The sequence below is a fragment of the Vollenhovia emeryi genome, unplaced genomic scaffold (genome assembly GCF_000949405.1).
Source record: "Vollenhovia emeryi isolate VEMERY1.0 unplaced genomic scaffold, V.emery_V1.0 DF939135.1, whole genome shotgun sequence".
NCBI classification, from domain to species: Eukaryota; Metazoa; Arthropoda; class Insecta; order Hymenoptera; family Formicidae; genus Vollenhovia; species Vollenhovia emeryi.
In genome coordinates this window covers 405,134-428,679 of record NW_011967231.1, presented here as the reverse complement: position 1 = coordinate 428,679, position 23,546 = coordinate 405,134, and the positions used below count along the sequence as shown (strand labels likewise).

The following is a 23,546-nucleotide window of genomic DNA, read 5'->3' as shown; positions in this document are numbered from 1 at the left end:
AAAAAACATTTGTAAAGTGAAAAATACCTTTGTAGGAATACAAATAAGACTCCAACTATCGTTCAAGTTTCTTACATCTACATTTACTATGCGTTAAGAGTAGATATATAAGTATTTCCAATTTCATGCACTTTTGTCTAAGATTGTACGTCCAATACATCCTTAAATACCTCTTGTAATACTGTTTAGCCAGTGAAATGAACTACGTCATTTCTCTGGCTAGATGGTTTTTGAACGTGCATTTAAGACGGCCCTGAATCTAAGAATTGACGGTAAACAAGCCTTGGTGTCCCATACAGCACCAAAGCTTTCAGAAACATTTCAGAAAACATTGTTGCAATGTCGCAATGTTTCTGAAAGCCTCGGTGCTGTATGGGGTGCACTCGGTGCGCACTAGTGCGAGCAATCGAATTCGCAATTAGATTAATCGCAACTGAACTCGACGTTTTCGGGAAGACAATTTTCCTCGATAGATTGGCGAGTCGTTCCCCAACGGCAATTCTACTTGTTCCTTTCAGATCGCGCGGGCAGGAATGCGCTGCGCGAAAGAGAGGCGAGGGATTCCCTTAACATATTTCAGTATTAGCACCTCAGGTGTGCATCGACTTTAGAATGAATTATTGCTGATTAATCCCGCGTTTACCGCGCGCATAACTACGCATTACCGCGCGCATTATTAATTACACCGGACGCGGTGTATGGGTGAAAAATATCACCGTAAACGTATTCCCCGACCCTTCTCCGCGCATCCTTTCGTGGAAAATGTTTCGCGAGTAGATAACTTTTATCCAAGCGCTACACAGAAAGAGAGCGAGTCGTATTTGATTTTTAATTCGTCACATCTTGATTTTGCAAACACGCAACGGCCTATCAGTTTTGACGGCGCAAAAGATGCGCGCTTTATACGGAGTAAGAAAAAAAGGGTGCTTAATTAACGAACTTGTTCATAGAAGTCTCTTTTTTATCCAGGGGAGCCTGTTTTTATTAGATACAAAGATACGAAATGCACACGCCGCATTCTCGCTCGTCATCGTTATCGTCTCGTTACGCATAAGGGTATCCTCGAGCATATCGATAGCGTATGCGGCGCAGGCTGATTTTTTGCTCTCTCCCGTGCGCCGCCAAGAGAATAATTAATCGTTCATTGGAACGTGAAATCTCGCGACAGGGTTCACCGCTTATGGGTGTCGTTTAACTCGATTTCTCGCACACGCGCGCGTGCACTTCTCGGTTTAACGAGGCTTCCAATTCGATTACGGGCCAATTAATAGTCATTGTATTAATATTCAAACCGTCGCGCAAGTTGGACAATGTTGAAAATAGAAAGAGGTCCCGACCCCTCGCCTGGGGGATCCTATCTTGCACCTGCTTCTGCGAAACTCCGTAGATGACAGTCGAGATAGGGCAATATTACGAACAATGAACCTGATATCTCGCTCTTACGTTATTAGCGTTAGCTCGTTTTTTGTCCTGAAAAGTATTTATTGAGGACTCGGGGGGGGGGGGTAATATATTTTTCGCCATAACGATGAGACTCGAGTAATTTGCGGAAGGTCGTAAACGCGGAAGCGAACGCGGCGCAAAAAACGACGCCGAGAAAACCGACGGCAGAACGGAAGGACGGGGCTGCCCTCCGCGATCCGCGATTTCTATCTTTATTTCCACCGTTCCGGATTCCCCGTCCGTCCCCCCCGGGGAACGCAATTCCGTCACGTCCGCGATTTAGCGCGCAGGAAGTCGCCGCGGCGGAGCCGAGCCGAGGGGAAGACGAGCGCCGCCGCGCCGTGCGTGGTCCCGTATGGATCGTAAAACACGCGAATTATCCCGGAGCGTGCCTCAATGAGGCGGACGTTAGGCGCATGTCGTACGATCGCCACAAAGGTAGCGACACATCACGCCAGGTCCAGTCGCACAATGCTGCGCCGTCTAATATAACAGCTCTTTCTTCGCTGCTTAATCGTTACTTCCGCCTCGCCGTGACCGCTCCGCGGTTACTGTCATCCCTTCCCCCTTGCGACGGGGCAGAGCGCACGCATAAGGTCGATCGCGAGCGGGACCGACGGCGAGGAGAGGAGGCCCCGACCGCATTCATTTGACGATTCCGGCCGTTAGATAGATACGTGAGTCCCCTTGCCGCGCTCCGGCATTTAAATCGTGACACTCGTTTTCCAGAACGGCCCGACGTTCGCTACGCCGGGGGAAAGTTCTATTGTAAAGTCAAGAGGTGGATAAAAAATAAGTACAAATGTAAATGGCATATTTCATCAGATTGCCAGCATTGATATAAACAAGTTTTAAATTTTAATCGACCTTAGCTGGCCACATTTATTCAATACGCTTTCACAACGTCTCGACCTTTGGTTTAGGCCCTTTTCAAGTGAGATCTATCACGGAAAGAACAATGTAGCTGCTGTAGCTAAAACTTAGCAAAATAGGGACAGCTAATATTTTTAGTTGTGCACAGAAAAAACATAAGTGTCAAATAAACTCTTATGTACTCAAATTAACGCGTTCATTGTTTCGTATATACGCAACAATCTATAATCTTCTTTGAAGCATTTAATAATCTTATATTCCAACAATATTACAGTCTTATTTAAATACTATAATTGTCACTTCAAGAATACAATATGTAATTTTACTCTAAGAAAATTATAATCTTCGATTTGAAAATATGTTATCTCCTATTCAATATTATTTCCTTTCCATTCAAGGAAATTATTCTGAAATAATAAGTATATATTTTCTTTGATTGAATTCTATAAAATTGCTTCATTCAAGCAAGTTTTCTTCGTTTAACGCAATATAATCTTATTTCAAGATTTTCACGTTGAAACTAAACATATTTTCAAAAGAAGAATATTATTTTTTTCTGTGTGATAGCTCAATATTTTGCTACGACAGCAAACCGTTTGCTGTCGCACCTAATACAATAGGCGCAGTAGCAAAATATTGAGCTATCGCAACTAAAATATTAGCTGTCCCTATTTTGCTAAGTTTTAGCTACAGCAGCTACATTGTTTTTTCCGTGTAGGAGTAAATGTTTTACATACAATTAACATGAGAAGTATAAAGGAATTGTACAGTATCGCAGTACGATTGTCGGTCTGCCTTGTTACGGAGTTGACAAATTGTAAAGTTTCTATTTTTTGCTGCTCGATAACGTATTTCTTTCCGAAGGAATTGATGTATGAATTTCGGAGACTCTGAATCTGAGTAACGAAGCGTTATAAAAAAGTCACACTGAGAGAGTTTTCTCTTGAAATTCACCCTGAAAATTGTGTAATCGTGGGACAACGTGGCATTTTAAAAAACTACTTTTTTCCCATATATTCTACTAGCAGAATGTATGGTAAAATTTCAAAAACTCTCAGAACATTCTTGGAAATGCCATGTTGTCCCACGACGACATGATTTTCAGGATAAATTTTAAGAAAAAATTGTCCCCGTGCACGAATCCCTCAATTTCAAGGAGCTGTGAATCTTAGTAACGAAGCGTTATAAAAAAAACCGCACGGAGAGAATTCTCTCTTGAAAATCGTGTAATCGTGGGACAAGATAGCATTTTGAAAAACTGTATGAGTTTTTTTTTAATGCCATGTTGTCCCACGGTGGCATAATTTTCAGTATAAATGTTAAGAAAAAGTTCTCCCCGTGAGGCACGAATCCCTCAATTTCAAGGGGCTGTAAACACGCGCGCGTATTATTACTTTAGTACGAAATAAATTTTGGGGTGTGCTTTAAAACTATAGCTGCAAGATGATTGAGGTCATGCGCGCAAATAATAATTTGCTCGCCCGGTCATCTCGCGAGTTAGCACGATACCGAAGGAATTTAAATAATATACGGTTACTTCGACTGGCGCTGCTCGTTTTCCTTGGCACTATGAACTTTGCGATTCTACCGTTTGATAACCAGCGACCACGCGATCATCTCGAGGCCGCTACTCGATAATCCGCCTTTTGCCGCGACACTTTCGTTTCCAGTTTCGAGCCAACTTCCGATCTCAGAAGATCGAACCTCCCCGATGTAAGGCGCGAAGCCTAAAAAGTTTCGCTCGTTTACCGACGCGGGAAGATCGAGTTATCGTTTTGAGCACGTTCTACTTAAGCGAACGGAAAAACGCGCAAACCCCAATTAGAAACTATCGGCGAAGATCGCGTGTTCGTGCAAGGCGATGAGACGCGAGTCTCGGCTACGAGAAAAGATAGAAGGAAAGAGAAAGAGAGAGAGAGAGAACTGGCTCCGACATTTTTATCGCGCTGTGAAAGGTCAATAGGAGAATTTCACTCGTGCATCGTCTTCACACGATGCGCCAACCTGGTCGCGCGCGATAGAGGTAAGATCTCTACACTAAAGCACACACGGTGCTCCTTTAACATTTGGCAACCGCGAAAGGATCTCGCGGGCGCGCTCAGCGCACGTAATTAATAAATTTTCTCTGCAAAACTATCGCACCGTTGCGTAACGACGAATGACACGCGACGATAAAATTAAACTGAGAACACAATTCGTAAAATTATAATAATAACGTTCCCGTCCGCGCGTTATACTCGGCGTCGAGAGACGAGCGTCTGTGCGCGCGAGATAAAAATATAATTACACTCTAGGCGAGAGAGGGTCGCATCACGACAATGACCCTCTCGGCGGATTGCCGACGGGCGAATAAAAATTGCAAGCGCGGACGAATTTTCCTGGAAAGCGCTTCCGAGCGCAGCGCGGTCCGCGGGCGCGCGCGCGTATACGAAGTACGATCGCACGAAAAATCGGCTGACCGCCGCGCGCCGGCCCGACAGTCCGCCTCTCTTCGCGCAGCTGTCCCGTAGAAAAAGACACGCGATGCGGAAAAAGGAAGAGACGCTTCGCGCAAGTTAATTTACCTAACTGCCAGCGTATTAATCAACCGCGAGCCGTAAGGTATACGAGTAGCAGGCACGATCGTTCGAGCTCAGGAGGGGGATTTATAGTTTCTAAACTGTGCGAAAGAGAGGACTAGCGAGAGAGTCTCCCCCGGGGATCGCAAGAGCACGGCGGGGCAAGGCTTGATTAGCTCGATCCTCGACGAACGACGGAAGACGCCGGTGACGACGATGACACGGCGACGTTAGCGTGTGCGCGCGAGCGCCGGGCACATCTCGCGGGAATCGCGGGACGGTGCAGCGCGGCAAGAAAAGGCTGTCGCGAATGCACCGTCATTTAGGGGGCCCCGAAGTATCGCATATGCAGTCGTATAAATATCCGTAAATGTCCGTTGTCCGTGCCGGACGAGAGAGCGGGGCTATTAATCATTAGGAATGCCGCGGGCGGTATATACGCGCGAACGATAATCGCGCCGTGTGCAATACGGTAACGGTAAAGGTGTTGGTTGCCGCACGGCCGACTCAAATCCCGAAAAGACACATACGTACGCGCGTATGTGCACGGCACACGAGCGAGTCGAGCGCGCGCGGCATGAGTTTTCGTTTCACGGTTGGAGGGATAATCCTTCTCTCTGTCACTTCTCATCTGTCTTTCTGTCCCACCGGCTAATTGAGTTGCCCGGTCCCGGCGAGATCCCCGTCACGTACGTCCTCTTTTCCCGCTGCTTCTTTTTTTTCCACCCTTTTAATCCTGGCGGGGGGAAACCGGGAAGAAACCGAGTCGTCATCGTCGCGCCTCGTCGTTTCCCTAGGCACCTACGATGCCCCGAAGTTAGGGGTCCGTTCTTTACAGCTGAACTGGTCGCACTAGTTCAGGGGCTTTTTTCCCTCCACACTAGAAGGAGAAAGATGGACTCTCGGCCAGTTCAGCTGTAGAGAACGGACTCTAGATTTTCTCTCTCGTCCACCGATACGAAGGAACAAGCCTTAAAGGCCTGTGTCCACGATGCTAGAACCAAGTTTTAGCTGCGTGGACACGGGCCTTAACAGTAGCTGTAGATTCTTAGAATATTTAGTATAAAGCCAACGGCACACGATACTATTCTTCCTGCTGGATTGCTTACGGGTGCCAATCGGGCTTCAGCCTTGAGCCACCTGATCTAAAACTCTGCATCCTTATTGGTTCTCGTAAACAATCCAGTAGGAAAAGTAGTATCGTGTGCCGAATGCTTGGTCCAAGTTCTAGTTTCAAGAAACTGTAGCCATCAACTTGCAGCTTTTATGGAATAGCCTAGAACTTGGAACAAGTTCTAGCATCGTGGACACAGGCCTTTGTGGGGATGTTCCTAGTGTATTAGGATATCCTTAGTACATTCTATAGAAGTAGAAATGATTCGAATGACATCGTTGCTGTTAGGGACGTATGTACCTGTTGCTCTGGCACTTCCTCTCGCATCCAGTAATCGAGAGATGTCTGGTATCGTTCGCGTATTCCTCCTCGAGAAACCGTGGCAAGTGCCACTCTCGTCGAGTCCTTCCGCGTTCGCGCCTCAACGCGTGTACGCTCATTTTGTTCATTAGAGTCTCCGCTAATTGCGTTTGCCCCGACTCTATGACTTACATGTCGCGTGTCGCGCACGGAAGACGAACAAGAGACTTAATCCGTCCACGTCACCATCCACAAATGCTCGCGAACATCTCGCGAGGAGATTCTTCTCGCATCTCTCTCGTTCAATAGCCGTGATCGATGGGTAAAACTGAAATCCCTCGAGAGTACGCAAAGTATATTAATCTTCGCGATACAGTTACGTCTTGCATCTCATTTACAACGGTTTGAAAATAAATGCGAAGGCGCGTGGAACCGCGCCGGGGTTACCGCGGCGAGATAGTCATTAAGGAAGCTATTGGAAACGATTGGAATCTCAAATCGACCGCACCGAGAACGGCACGCCGTGTTAATCTGCAAAAATCATTTCAGCCGTGTGTAAGGAGGGCTGCCATCCGATACACGGCCACTGCAACGTCAGCGGCGAGTGCCAGTGCCGTGCCGGCTGGCACGGCGAGCTCTGCGACCAGTGCATGGTCTATCCGGGCTGCAAGCACGGCTACTGCAACGGCTCGAGCTGGCAGTGCATCTGCGACACCAACTGGGGCGGGATACTGTGCGACCAGGACCTCAACTACTGCGGCACGCACGAGCCGTGCCAGAACGGCGGCACGTGCGAGAACACGGCGCCCGATCAGTACCAGTGCACGTGCCCGGAGGGCTTCTCCGGACCCACGTGCGAGAAGGTCGACAATCCGTGCGCGTCCAGCCCGTGCCAGAACGGCGCGACCTGCCGCGAGCTCGGCGAGACCGCGCAGTGCCAGTGCGCTCCGGGCTTCACCGGGCCGTTTTGCGCGACCGACATCGACGAGTGCGCCTCGCAGCCGTGCCAGAACGGCGGTACCTGCGTGGACGGCAAGAACGGCTTCGCCTGCAGCTGCCCGCCCGCCTGGCAGGGCGTACTCTGCCAGTTCGACGTGGACGAGTGCACGCTCAAGGAGTCGCCCTGCAAGAATTTCCTCACCTGCATCAACCTGGCCGGCGATTACAGGTAGGTACCGCCGCCTTTGCCGTCAGTTATCGCGGACTCGTGGGAGACCTTTCAACAACGGTGCTCTCTAAAGTCCTTGGAGTGAAAACACTGCCATGGAGCGTGAATATTTGCTCCAACGGAGAGGATGTTTCACTCTAAAAATTTTTGTGGGGTTTCACTTTTTCAATATTGATAAGCGTCAAAATTACGTTCGCATATGCGCCGCGTATTCAACGGGAACTAGAGGACTTACGCGTTTAAACGACTAGATAAGAACGCGTTTATTGGTATATAAAAGCAACTGACTGATAACATTCGATAATTGCGGAGGGGATGTTGAAATTTATGTCATCATCCATGTCTCGCATGTATCATTAACAGATTTGACGTAAATATACATATTAACAGCGCTGTTTTACGACAGGTTGATATTACTGGAGTTTCCGTCCAGTCTTTCTTTCGAATCACAGAGCGTTACAAATGATAGGTTTCCCACGGACGATATAGTTATTGAAAATTAAGTCGCCACAAACCATTTCTCCTCCCCGCGATACGGGGCGTTAAACTATAATAATAACGTGTCTGTATCGTCACGAGTGACGTCGCTTGTAAAATAATGCTGACGCGTAATAAACGCGAGCTATTGCGTTAAATGTGATTTAAAAATCCATTAATCTTCCGCGAATCGGGCGGACAGCAATTAACGAACCCGGGAGAGCAGATTATACTCGAGTCTAACTGAAGCTCTAAGACCCGGTTTCAGACCGTCGTTTAACTTGAAGCTTAGTTTAATTCGTTCTTTGTCTCTCTCCAACTGTTACCTCGGAGAGAGACAAGCATGAATTAAACTAAGATTAAAGATTAAGCGACGTTTGGTGAAACCGGGCCCAAGCGATTCTCCCGCGAGTCGCAACCCTGTCGCCTACAAGTTTGATCGTTTCGTTTCGCAGGTGCCGATGCCGGAGCGGCTTTACCGGCAAGAACTGCACGAAGAATATCAACGACTGCGTCGGCCAGTGCCAGCACGGCGCGCTCTGTATCGATCTGGTGAACGATTATCACTGCAGCTGCAGCCCCGGCTACTCCGGCAAGGACTGCGACGTCGACATCGACGAGTGCGCGTCCAAGCCGTGCCAGAACGGCGGCGAATGCCGCGATCTGGTGAACACCTACGAGTGCGTGTGCCCGGTGGGCTTCACCGGCTACCAGTGCGAGATCGACCGCGATCACTGCAGCCCGAACCCGTGTCGCAATTCAGCGCCGTGCTTCAACACGCAGACCGACTACTATTGCCACTGCCCGGCACAGTGGCAGGGCAGAAACTGCTCGGAGCCGGCCTCGCACAATCCGCAGTTCGGCGCGCTGGACGACGGTCAGTCGGGCTGCGGCAGCGAAGGCACCCCGTGCGGCGGCAAGGGCCGGTGTAGCGGCGGCAGATGCATCTGCGACCCGGGCTACACCGGCGTGCACTGCCACGAGAACATCAACGACTGCCGCGGAAATCCCTGCCTGAACGGCGGCACGTGCGTCGACCTGCTCAACTCGTTCCAGTGCATTTGCAGGGAGGGCTGGAGCGGGGATCTTTGTGACCAAAGTAAGTAACGGGACATTTAAAGAATGCAATAGAGATGGACCGATTTGGTCGACTGGACTTGATGTAATGTGGTAAACGAATTCTTCCAGATGTGGACGAATGCCTGACGCAGCCTTGCCGCAACAATGGTACCTGCGTGGACGGCGTGGCGGACTTCACGTGCATCTGCCAGGGTGACTGGAAGGGCAAGACGTGCGCGCTGCGCCGCGGCCACTGCGAACCGGGCACTTGCCGGAACGGCGGCACCTGCCAGGATCGCGGCGACGGCTTCACGTGCCACTGCCCGCGCGGGTGGGAGGGCGCGGCCTGCCACATCGCGTCGCCGTCGGCGTGTACGAGTAATCCCTGCGCGAACGGCGCGACCTGCGTGAACACGGTGGACGGCAGCTACCGGTGCGTTTGTCGCGAGGGCTTCGAAGGACCGAACTGCCGGCGCAACGTGGACGACTGCCAGCCGGTGCCGTGCCTGAACGGCGGCAAATGCGTGGACGGTGACAACTGGTTCAGATGCGAGTGCGCGCCCGGCTTCACCGGGCCGGACTGTCGCATCAACGTGAACGAATGCGCGAGCGATCCGTGCACCGGCGGTGCCACATGCGTGGACGGTATCGCGAGCTACTCGTGCGTCTGTCCACCCGGTAGAACCGGCCCGCGATGCGAGATCCGAACTGCCGGTGGGCCCGGTTGCACGGCTGCCACGTGGGAGGACGACTGCAACGTGTGCGAATGCCGGAACGGCAAGAATCAGTGCAGCAACGTCTGGTGCGGACCGGGCAACTGTCTGAACGGCACGTCTTGTTTGGCCCACGAGGTCTGCGTTCCTAGTCCAGGCGAGAGTTGCCTGGCGCCGCCGTGTCCGGCGTGGGGCGAGTGCCGTCCTATCGAAACTGGGAGGCGAGTCGGCCCGCCCGCGCTACCAGCTCCGCCGTCCTGCTGGCCCGGACAGTCCACGCTCGGGCCAACTTGCTCGAGACTTACGATACTACTGCGAAGGGACACCTTGGCGCCTGGCACGTCGGTGGAACTGATGTGCCGCCGTCTGAGGAAGCTCCTGGCCGATCCACGGAGGCCGCAGTCGGTGGTGCTGCTGTGCGATCTGAAGCCCGGCGACAACGATACGGTCGAAGTGACCATCTTCTCCGAGGCGGCGGCAGACGCGGCCCGCGACCTCGGCGAAACGCTCAGTCGTCCGCTTGCCAGGCCTCTCGTTTTGGCCTCCGTGCTGGAGGTCAAAGTAGAGACGGCGCTGCTTAGCGAGCCCAGTGCGGCGAGCGCGGCCAATGCCGGCGGCTACGTGGCGGTTCTGGGCGGCGCTCTGGCAACCGTGCTGTTGTTGGCACTGTTCGGTAGCCTCTGGTACCTCAGAACTATGAGGCACAGGTCGAACTTGACGGCGACTACCAGCAGCGAAACCTCGTTGCATCGCCATCGCAGCGATCTGGACGAAAAATCCAACAATCTTCAGAACGAGGAGAACCTGAGGAGATACGCCAATCCGCTCAAGGACCAGGACTCCGAGCCTCGCGTGTCCGTCGTGAGGCCTTTGTCGGGCACACCGCTCGGCGCGTTGACCGGCACCGAGGAGAGTCTTGAAATGGTATCTGAAGAAGGTAGACATCGTTTGCCGCCGCTCTACAAACCGCCCAGCGCGGAAGCCAGGAACAATACGGCCAGTTTTAGCTACGAGGAAGGACCGCACAAGCCTTACAGCAAGCCCAGACTGCAGGAGCCGCCGTACCCTCATCAGCAGCCAGGTACCAGTCAGACGTCGGGGCCGCATCAAGTGCTAACGGTACACGTGTAATTAAATATTGTTAAAATTATGTGGAAAAACTGTTGGATAGAAGTGTCGGTGATTTTCTTGATTTTTCTCGCGTACATGACGCACTAATGAAAATGCTTAGGGACTAAGAAGGTTAGAGACTGAACTTACTTGGACGATCTGTTTGTTTTTTTTTTTGTGATAATGGGACATGTGACTCTCGATTTCGAGATAACTTGAGACGGCTCTCTCTCCTGAGGTTCTTCTTCATGAAAATTGAACCAATGTCTAGAGTATATTAGGGACAAACGCAGAGGAAAAGAAAGAGAACGCACGATTCTTACAGGGCTCAGCAATACGATTATGCTAAGGTGACGCATAAATTCTCAATGCCTTCGCGAAGCGCATCCTTTGAGGATCGCTTCGTCCATAGTATTATTAGAATATTAAACTTGTCAAATTCTGGATAATTGTACAAAAAACGTTTGCGCGATTTTCAGATTGAACATTTAGAGAGCAATTGAAATCTACTTCCTCTCTTTTTCTCCTTGTCCGACCCTCTCGCGTTTCTATACGACGACAATAAGCGATTGACAATTATAAATAATTTTAATGATAATGATGAGTTGTTATCGTTGTACATATGTACATAGCTCGTACTTATTAATTTCACTAAGCCTGTATTTCCTTTGCATCCTCTCCGGCGTTGCCATTCCTCCCCCTTATACGCGCCTTTTTATATGTTTACACATAATCCTGTACTCTTTTGATATTATTATATATCGCCATTGTTAGCATTTTTATTTTCATAATTTAAAAAATAGGATGGCACCGTCGCACCTACGAGATGTATTGTACGTTTGTCAAGTATAATCGTCGAAGCAAAGCTGCGTTTCAATTAAGGCCAAGATGATACGTAAACGGTACGTAAACGTAACGTGTAAGTGAAATTTCACGAAAGATACAAAAGTTTCCTTAGGTTCATCATTTTGGGGGACTATTGCGATTGATACGTCGCGCAGACAATCGCTCGATCATCGTACGTGAAAGTGTGCTTTGTATGATGTAACGTGGGCTTCAAACGTTCCTTCAGACGATATTATTGTGATACTCATAGAAGAAACAACGTCATTGTATAGCATTACTATGGTACTCCGCGTGTTCATTTACTTCAACACTTGCTCGAGTTTTATTTTCGTTTCTTCGCGAAGATACGACACGTGATTTCTACGCGATGTGAGATACTGCCATTGCGAGAGGATGTGCTAAATCGCGACGGCACATTTGACTTGTAAAGAACATATTAGCGGCGTAAGTGTAATATGATTTAGAAACGTATTCGAGCGCGGAGTAAAAAACGAACGATGTACATAGTGACGCTATTGCATCGTGGAACGATGTAAATAAATCCAAGTACACATGTCCAGATCGTTCTCATCCCCAGTCATTATTGACCCCGCCCTTAGATGTGCAATTTTCTCTCCTTTTTTTTATACTAGCGTCTCCCGCATCCCCCAGCGAAGTGTCCGGCAACAGACTAGTTTAAACTAAGAAGTATAGCTCGTTTTAGGCGTATACATAGATTTACAGCAGAGGAAGGAACAAAGTTTTATAATAGATACTTTATTTTGTAGAGAAAGCTATATTATTGTACGAATACATATAGAAGAGAGTGAGAGACGAATGAATATATATATAAATATATATATATTATATATTATTTTATATTTTATATATTATATTATTTTTATTTTATTGCCTCGTATTAATTATTTCCAGATCATAAGCAATAGTTGATCATTGTCATGTAATTTGTTTCGTTCGCTCCCGTCGGCTTCTAAAGCCGACGGCGGTAAAGATCTGGCAAACTAATGCTTTTGGTCTAATCGACGGTAAACAATTAAAAAGCATCCACGCGTTGTGATTATTCGTGTTTGATGTCGAGAAATGTGCAAACAAATGCGTGTACATAAGCTCCTACTACCCCTTCTCCTCTCCCCCCCCTCCCCCCGTATAGGTTTACGACGATGTGAAGGATTTCAATAAAAAGTACAACCCTTCGACCTGGCGTCCACGATTTATTGCACCCTTGCATCAAATGTGCCGATGACTCGCGTTATCGCATTCCCGGCATCGAAGTCACCGGGAGAGAACAGTCTTCCTACCTGTTATTTCATCAGCGAAACATGGAAGGGAGAACGAGCTACGAGAAAAGTAAGATTTTATGTATTCTCGTACAACAGAAGTCGAGGAGTACTCGATATAGACAAAATTAAATCTACAAATTGATGTTACTTGTAAGTTGATTGTTGTCCAAGTTCTTCCTTTTTGATAACAAATTCCGCAATATTTTACAATTAACAATGCCGCTTAATGTATATTGCTTATTATTTTTAAAGAGGGGAGGAACGTTGCAGAAATTTATATCGAAGTTATCGAATTATCCTCACATTGTTCGCCAGCCAATTACGAAGTCATAAATCCATTCGCTTCTCTTCGAAGATGGAGATACGGGCGGCGCCGATTTCAATGGCCCGTCACGATTGTTTCATTAGAGATAATACCAATGCCATTACCATCGAAAGCGCGGCCGAGATTAACAAAGTGCTCGGCGGGTCATCTCGTAGTTGCCGCCGCGCCGATGCCGTAACGAGATGGGACGGGTCCTCTCGTGTACGAGGCACGTACCGCTGAATGAACGATCTGCCGAAATTACAATACAATGGACCAGAAGAGCCACTTGACAAATACCCGGTGGATGAATCATGCACCCCGCGATGAGCGATTGCGGCTCGTGTGAAACGCAATAGTGGCCGCCGATCGACGATGAAGATCTCTTCCGAGCGAACGAATGCAAAGCGATAGCTTACAGCTTCCATTACGAAATAGTAATGTTATTATTGAGAACATCAGAATTCAATTTTGACAATTTTGCATTATTTATAGAAAAAGAATTTATTACACTATGATGTTACATCTATTCAGGGTTGGGAAAGTTACTTTATTAAAGTATCTAGTTACAGTTACAGTTGTTTGGCTAAAGATGTAACTAGTTACAGTTATAAGTTACCAATTCTGGGAAGTAACACGTTACAGTTACTCAAAAAGTAATAAATCGTTATTTTTCAGTTACTTTATTGCAGTGAAAATAAAAATATCAAATCTTCATTTGAATTGTAAAACGTGTCGATAAAGCAAGCAGTCCAGTAGGTAACTGATGTAAACTACGTTACAAGTAACGAGTTACTTCCCAACCCTGCATCCATTTCAGTCTATGCGAATCTGTGCCTAATTTCACATAGCGAACTGTTGCAAATTTAGGAATCGTCTATTATGTCTTGATACGATGACATTTATATTTATACAAGCTTTCGTTGTATCATGAATTTCGTGAACGAGTAAGATATGTACGACCCGTAAATATGGATCTCGCACAGGTATTTAAACCATAGTGATTTCTACAACGTTCCGACACGCCTTCTCTTTCGCGACGCCTGAACGAATAAAACTATGCTAACAATTTTTATACATTTTCCATTCAAAATAAAACCACATGTGATATTGAAATAACAATTAACGGTAGCGATTAAGGTACAACTATATATTTATATTATTGCCTTATTTTTATTATTTTTTACCTTTTTTATTTGTGGCGATCGTGGCGCAAAGGATTGTGCGCTGGTCTGGTAATCCGGAGACCCGGGTTCAAAACCAAACAAGACATTGTTGCCACATATTGAAATGGATCAAAAATTTACATTTATTTACTTTGAGATTTGTGGCAAGTGTGGGGCAAAGAAATGTGCGCTCCACTCGCCACAAATCTCAATGTAAATAAATGTAAATTTTTGCGCTCCTTAGTGAAGGAGAGGTTTCCTTCGGCAAGGGCAAGGTTAGCAGCCTACCGAAGATGAAATAAAACCAAATCTTTCTGTTACGATGCGGTCCAAAGTCGCCCATATTAATTGTACAAATGCGTTCTTCATGTTAATGCTGTACTGTCCTCCACCGGAATCGCCAACCCGTTTGATAAACTGCGTACTATCCTCCTCCAGAAGCTGCAAATACTGATCGAGATAATGCTCGAGCTCTTGATAACCCAGCTTCTTCGCTGCTTCCTTTATCTCACTATACGGGATTGGATTCGACGTAGATGCCCAAGATGCGGTCCGCAGGTACATTAGATTGGGGTCGTGGCCGATATAACGATTTGATCCCTGGCGTAAATCACATGTTAATATTATTGAAAGCCAGGGATCAAATTATATCGGCCACGACCCCAATCTAATGTACCTGCGGACCGCATCTTGGGCATCTACGTCGAATCCAATCCCGTATAGTGAGATAAAGGAAGCAGTGAAGAAGCTGGGTTATCAAGACCTCGAGCATTATCTCGATCAGTATATCGGCTTTATTACCTTATATAAATCCGTAAATATTTAGACATTAGAAGATATCGAAGATGCTGCTGAAGCACTGCAAGATGAAGAAACGGAAGCGTGGACCGAATATGATGCAGATGATATCGAGGAGGACGAGGACGTCGAAACGGAATCGGAAGAAGAATTGGAAGAAGCTATGGAAGAGAAAAGCACAGACGTCGAGGCGGAATCAGAAATGATCGACGAGACTGATATAATGACTAAGTTTATGATGGAATTCGAAGCAATTAGAACGAAGGACTCAGCGATCAAGGCTGAAGACAAGAAAACACTTTTGCGGCATCTGATCCGTGTAACTTTTGGTAGCTTCATATTTCAGTAACACACAGAATGTCCCAAATGTATTTTCCGGCATTTCCCGGTTCGATCTTATTAGATACATTAGATCTTGTTAGATAATTAGGCCACGATGCAAATAAACGATAGGACCTCTCTTTAACTTTGGACAAGTCTCTAGTAAAGTGCTACGGTGTGCAAGGTAGGTTGAACGGAAGAAAGACGACGACGTGTCTGAGGAGACGCCGATCACGCCGGAAGATGAAGACGTCGTGAGTGACCGAGTGTCCACCGAGAGCTCGATTCATCCGTGTTTGCGCGAGATAGACATCAGCGATTCCCAGCTGGAAATGGTGAATCCGTACACGGTGTATCAGGTGCCAAACGATCCCGGATTACTGCCAGCTTTCTGGCTGCTACGCGAGGGTCCGCAAAGTTACAGTCCGGATGGCGTGCAGAAATTCTACGACGCGGCGAGGCGCGTGGGTTTGAGACCGATCGGCTCGTTGAAGGACATGCTCATGACCGATCACTTGAATCTGCGGTATTACGGATTCGGCTCGCCAGTAATGAGAGCGATCTGCGACGCTCTGGCCGACAACACCTTCGTGCGAAAGCTGGACCTGAAGGTGCAACAAACAAGCTTAATGATAAAATTATGTTAAATAGGACCATTGTGATACAAATCAAACAAGCGAGAGCGCCTTTAGGTCCGAGCAAGACTCGTGTACAGATTAGAAATGAGTTCTTGAACTTTGGGCACTGTAATGCAAACATTACTTCGTTTATTAATATCTCCTTTTCCGCTAACTGCTACTATTTTGTTGTAGGATAATAAACTGTCCTCGAATGCATGCGGATATTTAAACAATTTACTGCTGAGAAACAACACGATAACCGACTTGTCACTGTCGGGTTGCCAAATTGGCCCGAACGGTGCAAAAAAATTATGCGATGCGGTATCGGAGAACACGACTCTGAAGACGCTCGATCTCGGCGGCTGCAACATCGGCAACGAGGGCCTCGGATACATCGCGTCCGCATTATCGAACAACGAAGACTTGGAGAGCCTTAATCTATCCGACAATCATCTGGATAAGACGTGCTCGGAAAATCTGCGGGATCTCCTCTCGCATGCGATAGGCTTGACGCATCTGGACCTCTCCTGGAACTCTCTGTATAACGCAAAAATCTGGAAAGCTCTGGTTGACGGATTTAAGAAAAATGGGACACTACGTTCTCTGAATTTATCCTGGAACGCACTTGAACAGGAATGTGTGCCGTATCTTTACAGACTATTATCCCGCTCGCAGAACATCGAGAGGCTGGACTTAAGTTGTAAATGTGTATCACATTCTAAGAATGCATATATTGTTTTCGCGCGCAATTAAAAGAGAGATAAAAGAACTTGTTCACAATCTTCCTTATTTAAGGAATGGCTCAGCTTTCTCAAAGTCGTTGTATATTCTATTATGTTTTTATGAAACAGAACGAAAAAGAAAGAATAGAAAATTACTTTAAGATACGAACGTCTAACAGTCAGTTGAAATATTTTTTCAAGGGATAAATCCAGAGATAAATATGCCGCTTTCTTAAAGGGCTTGTTTTTTTGTGATTCATCAGGGAATAGATTTACTGAGGACGACGCTGAAATCATTGCAAAAGCTCTATCAAGAAATAGTACGCTCCAAGAATTGCGCCTGGGAAACAACCCTTTAAGAGCACAAGGTGCTTCAAATCTGGTTCACGCTGTCACACCGCATCAATCGCCCAATAGTGCTTTACGTCTCTTAGACTTGGAGAACGTTTGGGCAAGCAAGGACGTTATTCACAACCTGGAAATAATCGAAAAGCACAGGCCGTGGGTCACAATCAAGTTAGGCGGTATTCTGAGCAATTATCGGCTCGTTGGGCCGAACGTTAGAAGGATACTTTTGAAAAGAGCGAATTACGAGGCGATGCTGCCGAAACGAAAGAGGCGACGACGCAATTTCGGCCACTTTGTGATGTCGCTGAAAGACAAGAAAGTATCACGAAGTACGTTTGCGAGAGCGCGCTTGATTTTGGACACTTTCTTAGTTTACGAGAATTGTTCGTGTCTCTAAAAAAATTCAAAACAAATTTCCTCTTTCGCAGCAAAATTTACGGAGCTGGTGCAGAAGTTCAGGCTGAAGCTCTCGACGTCGCTCGTCAACGAGATTATGAATGCATTCGAGGGACCGAATAACACTGTCAATCGAAAACTGTTAAAATCCTTTTACTTAGAGGAGTATCCGGAAGCGGCAGCCACGCTATTAAAATTGAAGAAAAAAAAACTCAAGACCGCCAAATAAACCAAAACGAGACAGAAAGCGGGACGAATAAAAGACATACAAGTCGCATAAAAGCTATTATTGAAGAGCATAAAAAATAAACCTAAGGACATTTGAAAAAAAATGTATATTACGTAATAAATTATCGAAAGATCTTAAGAAAATGCGTGACTATGTTACATATTTTCACAAGGATCGCAACGTAAATATCATCTTGCGCAAATTTGTCGAGTGCTGATTTTTGCGTTCAACGCGGTGAAGAGCGATCGACGCATCTGTGAATCTGATCTAATCTATGTAAAATATTCTCGCTGCGATATCGTCCACAATCCAATTGATACCGTCGACCAGATTTTCGCCCGTCACCGCGGAGCACTTGTAAATTTGCCAGTGGTGAGTCTTTATGTTGGGCAGCTCCAGAATGTCTGCTATGTCGGCTGCGGACAGTGCGCCAGGCATGTCCTGCTTGTTCGCAAACACGAGGAGACTCGCGCCCTCCAGCCTCTCCTCCTGCAGGAGCTTGTACAGCTCCGTTTTACAATCGTCCAGTCTCCTTCTGTCGGCGCTGTCTATCACCCAGACCAGCCCGTCCGTCGACTCGAAATAATTTCTCCAGTAGGAACGCAGCGACTTCTGTCCGCCCACATCCCACACGTTGAGCTTGTACCCGCGATGTTCCAGCGTCTTGATGTTAAAGCCAAGCGTGGGCGAGATAGTGTCTATCGGTTCGCCATTGAGTCGCTTCAGCACCGTCGTCTTGCCTGCATTGTCCAGGCCCCTGTAATTGTAACGCGGCGCTGTTGAGGGCAAGTGACGGAATGCGTGTACTTGGAAATTATTGCCTTGAATTATTTAACGCGCTGTAATTTTAATAAGCGTAGCATTCATTGACCTGTCAGCGTGTAGACTAACCACAAGCTGGATATATAAAATAGGTACACAAACGTGAATACGTACAGCATTAAAATTCGCATCTCCTTTTCCTTCTGCTTCAATTTTTTCAGCACCGTTAACAGACCCATTGTCAACCCATTAATTACTTCACAATGTTCAGATCGTTGACAGATAAATGTTTAGACGCGAATCCTTGACAGAAACGTCTCTAACCTCCAACAGTTTTATTATGAAGTGCGTGCGCCAGACGATAACAGCGCCACAGATAGCATCGTGCACCGTCGAAGTACTATATTATTGTATATCAAAAACCAGCTGGGGTGAGTTGGATGAAAACGATAAAAACTATTTGATGACTGCAAGGATAATTAAAAAATATCGTTATTATTGATTATCGATATAAAGGACCTTTCGTGCGTATCTTATGGAATTTAAAAAAGGTCCTTTATCGACTTATACAATATGTATAAAATGTTTGACTAATAAAAATGTCGAAAGTTGACCGAATATATGTATATTAGGAAAATATAATCGACAAAGATATTACAGTATCTAAACTTTCAAGAATTTTCTGAGAATCCCTCGAGTTTAAATTGCTGAGATCCACGCTCTAAAAACTTGGCAGAGTATCAGGAGAACACGATCGGCGAGGAGGTTGCGTTGTCCAAAAATCCGAGATTTTCTCGAATCGCAATTTCTGTACATACATACGCAAGATCAAAACTTTGAAACATCGATGAAGTACAAAGAGAATATTAGCGACAAGGAGGTCGCGTTGTCTAATTTCTAAGAAATTTTTCGAAATTTCTGAGAATCGAGAATTCCTGAAACTTTAGAAATTTTAGTTTGCAATTCGCAGTTTCAAACCGGAAAGATCTAAATTCTTGAAAATCGAAAAAAGAAATTGAAATACAATCAGAATCAACGTGAAGGGACAATGGGATTTATGAATAACTATATGCATTTCAATTTAAAAAACTCATCAGAACTTTATTTCCACTTACATTTTAATTAATAGTAAATAGTAAATAAGAGTCGATAAAAGACTTCTACGCCGGTATTCAGTCAGATCTTATATTGAAGGCAATTTTGACTTAATCTAAAGATGCTGTATTAAGTGACTATGGAATACCTTAAGACAGTCTTGATTATAAGATCTGATTATGAATACCGGCCCTAGATCTTCATCCCATTTGTTTTATAAGAAATTGATTGATTGAAAATTATGAGTACATTTGAGAGAGTTGTTTCTATGATGCTAAAAAGTACAACTCATATTTTACACGTGCCCTTTGCATCTCAGTCTCTTGTCTAAAGTTCTGCATTTGATGTTATATTTGCCGATATGTGTTTCTACTATATTTTCCGATTTAACAAAGTTGATTGTTGAGTCAGCGATTATAAAGAAGTGATTGATTTACAAATTCATACTATACGAATTATATTAAAAGTAATTGTAATCAATACCTTCTCAATTTAACTCAAATTATTTGCATCACTTTTACACCTTCAACTTTGTATTATTTGCGCTTAACGTAAACATTTAATATGTATTATTATTGGGTTTGTTGGATATTGTATGCAAACACTGCATTGTATGTGTGTATATACATACATACATACAATACACATATACTTGTCAAAAAAGTTAAAAACTCACAGCTAAATTTTTTGTAAATTTCCTGTAACTAGAACATAGACACACAGACCAATAATATTACATATCTCTAATGCCCGATTTCTTCACATCCAGTTATGTTGCGGTTAAAGTTAACCAGGAGATAAACTACCAGATCCATGCACGTGATTGGCTAAAACTTGAGATTAACCTCCGGATAATTTTATCGGGAAGTGAAAAAATCGGCCCTAAGTCTAATAATATTAATAAAAATGATATATTTCTATACACATGCAGGGTGTCAGACTCGTTTGTAGCCAATCTAAAAATTACGGTAGACTGGGTTAAACTGAGAAGAAAAGTCACAAGTTGTGCAAAATTAGCAATAGTTATCGCGTAATTGATAAAAACGTCGAATGAACGCACAAGGGGCGGAAGGCCGGACCCGGCAGGTATGCAAAATGCGTTCATACTTAACTTTGTTTTAAATACACGTTCAAAAAGTATGTCGCCAAAACGTTATCTGCGTAGATTCTGTATAGGCCATTTTACTGGCTATGAAATATTTCAATAAATATTTAAAACAATTCTCAAATGTAAGAATTGATTAAACAAGCCTTAGTGTGCACTCAGTGCGCGTCACGCATTGAGTGACGAGCGACGTGACTCCACACCTCTCGCTACTGTGTCCTAGGAGATATAAACAAATAAACCATTTTGCATGCCTGCCGGGTCCGGCCTTCCTTGTGCGTTCATTCGACGTTTTTATCAATTACGCGATAACTATTGCTAATTTTGCACAACGGTACATGACTTTTCTTCCCAGTTTAACCCAATCTACCGTAATTCTTAGGTTGGCTACAAACGAGTCTGACACCCTGTATAATGTCACATTTACATAATAGGAATGCAATTGTCTTAGATTAGTATCAGTACATCAGTAATGTCTTTTTAATAACGTCATTGAGGTAGGAAAATTAATAAACGACACAACTGGCAAACTTCTCGTAAATTGCTTTCGTGAATTTCTTCACTTACATGCTAAAGAATGTGGTAATTTAAATTTGCTAGTTATTTATTAATAACAAATTTGGTTGGTTGCACTAGTGCGCACCGAGTGCACGCTAAGGTTTGTTTAATCAACTCTTACATTTGAGAATTGTTTTAAATATTTATTGAAATATTTCATAGCCAGTAAAATGCAGGTCTATACAGAATCTACGCAGATAACTGTTTGGTCACATACTTTTTGAACACGTATTCAAGACAAAGTCAAGTATGAAAATTTACCAGAAACTAGCCTCAGTGCGAACTAGTGCGAGCAATCGAATTCGCTATAAGCCTTGTTTCCAGTCAATTCTTATATTTTGAGATCTTAAATACTTCTTGCAACATTTCTTATTTAGAAAAATGGTCTGTAAAACGTTTACACGGATCATTTTTTGACTAAATACCCTTTGAACATGCATTTTTAAGACAAACTTAAATATAAGAATTATAAACAATGCCTTAGCGTGCACTCAGTGTGCAAGCACTAGTGCAAGCAACCGAATTCGCCACAAGTTTCCTACAATGACTGTTATTGGTTAATAAAAAAATAATACAAATCTTATTATTAATAATTCTTATTATTAATAGTGTCTCTCTAGCAACACTTCCGCTGCTTTACTAATAACCTCTGGATGACATAAGGCATTGATAATAGATTCAAAGAACGAATCATATTGAGGATTAGGTACGAAATCTCCAGATGCGCTTGTTTCTTCCGATGGATATTTCTCTCTGTCCCTTTTCCGTTTTTCTTCAAGAAATTCTTCGAACTCGCTTTTGTCTGCGTCAGGTAAGGCTTTAACATAAAACGGATATTCCTCGGCTAATTCTGATGCAGTCTGTAGTTGAGGTTGAGGTCTTTTTGTAGGTTTAAGTCTTTTCTCAAAGCTTTTATGACCGCTTGTTGATTTCGCTTTCTCCTGCCGCTCCTTTTCTATGCATTCAACAGCGCGTTCAACCTATTGAAATAGTATTAGAAATTAAGATCGTGTGTTTAACAATAGAGTCTCTGTAATCAGAGTCTGTCCAACAGGCCAGCTCTGGCACAATTCTGCAAGAGAGAAAGATATTCGCTATTTCTATCTCTTTCGACCGGGAGTTGCCGGAAATAGAAATACCAATCGAACGTTGCCGTCGGACTCTGATTAGAGATTCTAATTAACAACAATAATGTTTCTTGAAAGAAATTACCAGTGTTGTATAAGATGTAATGTGCCTGCTCGGAAATTCATATTCTTGTTTATAGTCTCCCATCTTGCCTATTATCAATTTAACCAAAGCTTCCTCTAGTCGTGCTCTATTATCTGCTTTCAGTTTCCCCCACATATTTACGCTCACAGTGACGTCATCTAAAGATTCCACATAATGCCACCAGCCATTGGGCACGAATAAAACATCTCCAGGTTCTAGCGTTATTAATTTCGGTTTGTCTGATATATCTAACAAATACTCCTTTTCTTCCTCACTCAGACAAAAAAGGTTATATCTGCTGTAAACCGTTGACTCTTCATAAGGAAGTCTAACTGGTATCAGAGAAGCGCCAGGTGGATAAAGCAACCACTGTTTTCTAAAATATACAAAAGCAACAATTAATCTTTTTACTAATCCGTGACAAAGCTACTCAAACCAACTCTGAAGCATTTGCAACAAAAATAAGTTTAAATTGTAGGATGTATACAGGATCAAAAAAGGGAAGTAAAATAGTCGCCAAAATTCCTGAAGAGGTTCTCGAGAACAAGATCCACCAATTGGAAGATAAAATCACACGTTGGTTTATCTATCTATCAGGTGGAGAACGTAAAACGGAAAAGGAAATACCCTCGCGATTAAAGACTTGTATACAGTAGCCTTTCGCGATTTACGTTTCTCTGCCTATCTAATATCCTGATAAAATTGATGTCGGTGGCATTGGTGTATAATTCTACAAAAGGGCCGGCCTTTCAATGGCTTCTCTTTGATAGTACTACAATGTACATTAAAACTACATGTATTAAACCAAATTTGGAATTGTTGTATCGCCAGTAATTAAAACAAAATACTCTGGGATTAGATCGACCAAGGCTGGCAGTTTTATTTTATTTTAAATTTTACCACAAAAATGTGGAACGCTTCACGATTTTGCGTGTCATCCTTGCGCAGGATGACACGCAAAATCGTGAA

The 23,546-nt window shown here is 44.7% G+C and overlaps 4 protein-coding genes across 4 annotated transcripts in view; 2 read left to right on the top strand and 2 right to left on the bottom strand.

Moving 5' to 3' along the window:
• Positions 1-12,717, top strand: part of LOC105567700 (protein jagged-1) — a 58,322-nt gene extending 45,605 nt beyond the window's left edge. Inside the window, exons 4-6 of the mRNA XM_012022772.1 lie at positions 6,838-7,456; positions 8,389-9,032; positions 9,122-12,717. Coding sequence (XP_011878162.1) covers positions 6,838-7,456; positions 8,389-9,032; positions 9,122-10,836 — 2,978 coding nt within the window. The 3' untranslated portion in view covers positions 10,837-12,717. The remainder of the gene's footprint in view (positions 1-6,837; positions 7,457-8,388; positions 9,033-9,121) is intronic.
• Positions 12,718-15,081: 2,364 nt separating this feature from the next.
• On the top strand, positions 15,082-17,845 carry LOC105567756 (leucine-rich repeat-containing protein 74A-like). Its single transcript, XM_012022870.1, has 6 exons — positions 15,082-15,150; positions 15,238-15,528; positions 15,719-16,141; positions 16,343-16,850; positions 17,136-17,549; positions 17,649-17,845. The coding sequence occupies exons 1-6, from the start codon at positions 15,082-15,084 to the stop codon at positions 17,843-17,845; spliced, it is 1,902 nt and encodes a 633-aa protein (XP_011878260.1).
• Positions 17,846-17,890: 45 nt separating this feature from the next.
• On the bottom strand, positions 17,891-18,974 carry LOC105567699 (ADP-ribosylation factor-like protein 2). Its single transcript, XM_012022771.1, has 2 exons — positions 18,782-18,974; positions 17,891-18,602 (listed from the first exon to the last, which is right to left on the bottom strand). The coding sequence occupies exons 1-2, from the start codon at positions 18,844-18,846 to the stop codon at positions 18,113-18,115; spliced, it is 555 nt and encodes a 184-aa protein (XP_011878161.1). The 5' UTR covers positions 18,847-18,974; the 3' UTR covers positions 17,891-18,112.
• Positions 18,975-21,487: 2,513 nt separating this feature from the next.
• Positions 21,488-23,546, bottom strand: part of LOC105567698 (HSPB1-associated protein 1) — a 3,277-nt gene continuing 1,218 nt past the window's right edge. Inside the window, exons 3-4 of the mRNA XM_012022770.1 lie at positions 22,578-22,953; positions 21,488-22,345 (exon numbers count right to left, since the gene is read on the bottom strand). Of these exons, the coding sequence (XP_011878160.1) occupies positions 21,968-22,345; positions 22,578-22,953 (754 nt within the window). The 3' untranslated portion in view covers positions 21,488-21,967. The remainder of the gene's footprint in view (positions 22,346-22,577; positions 22,954-23,546) is intronic.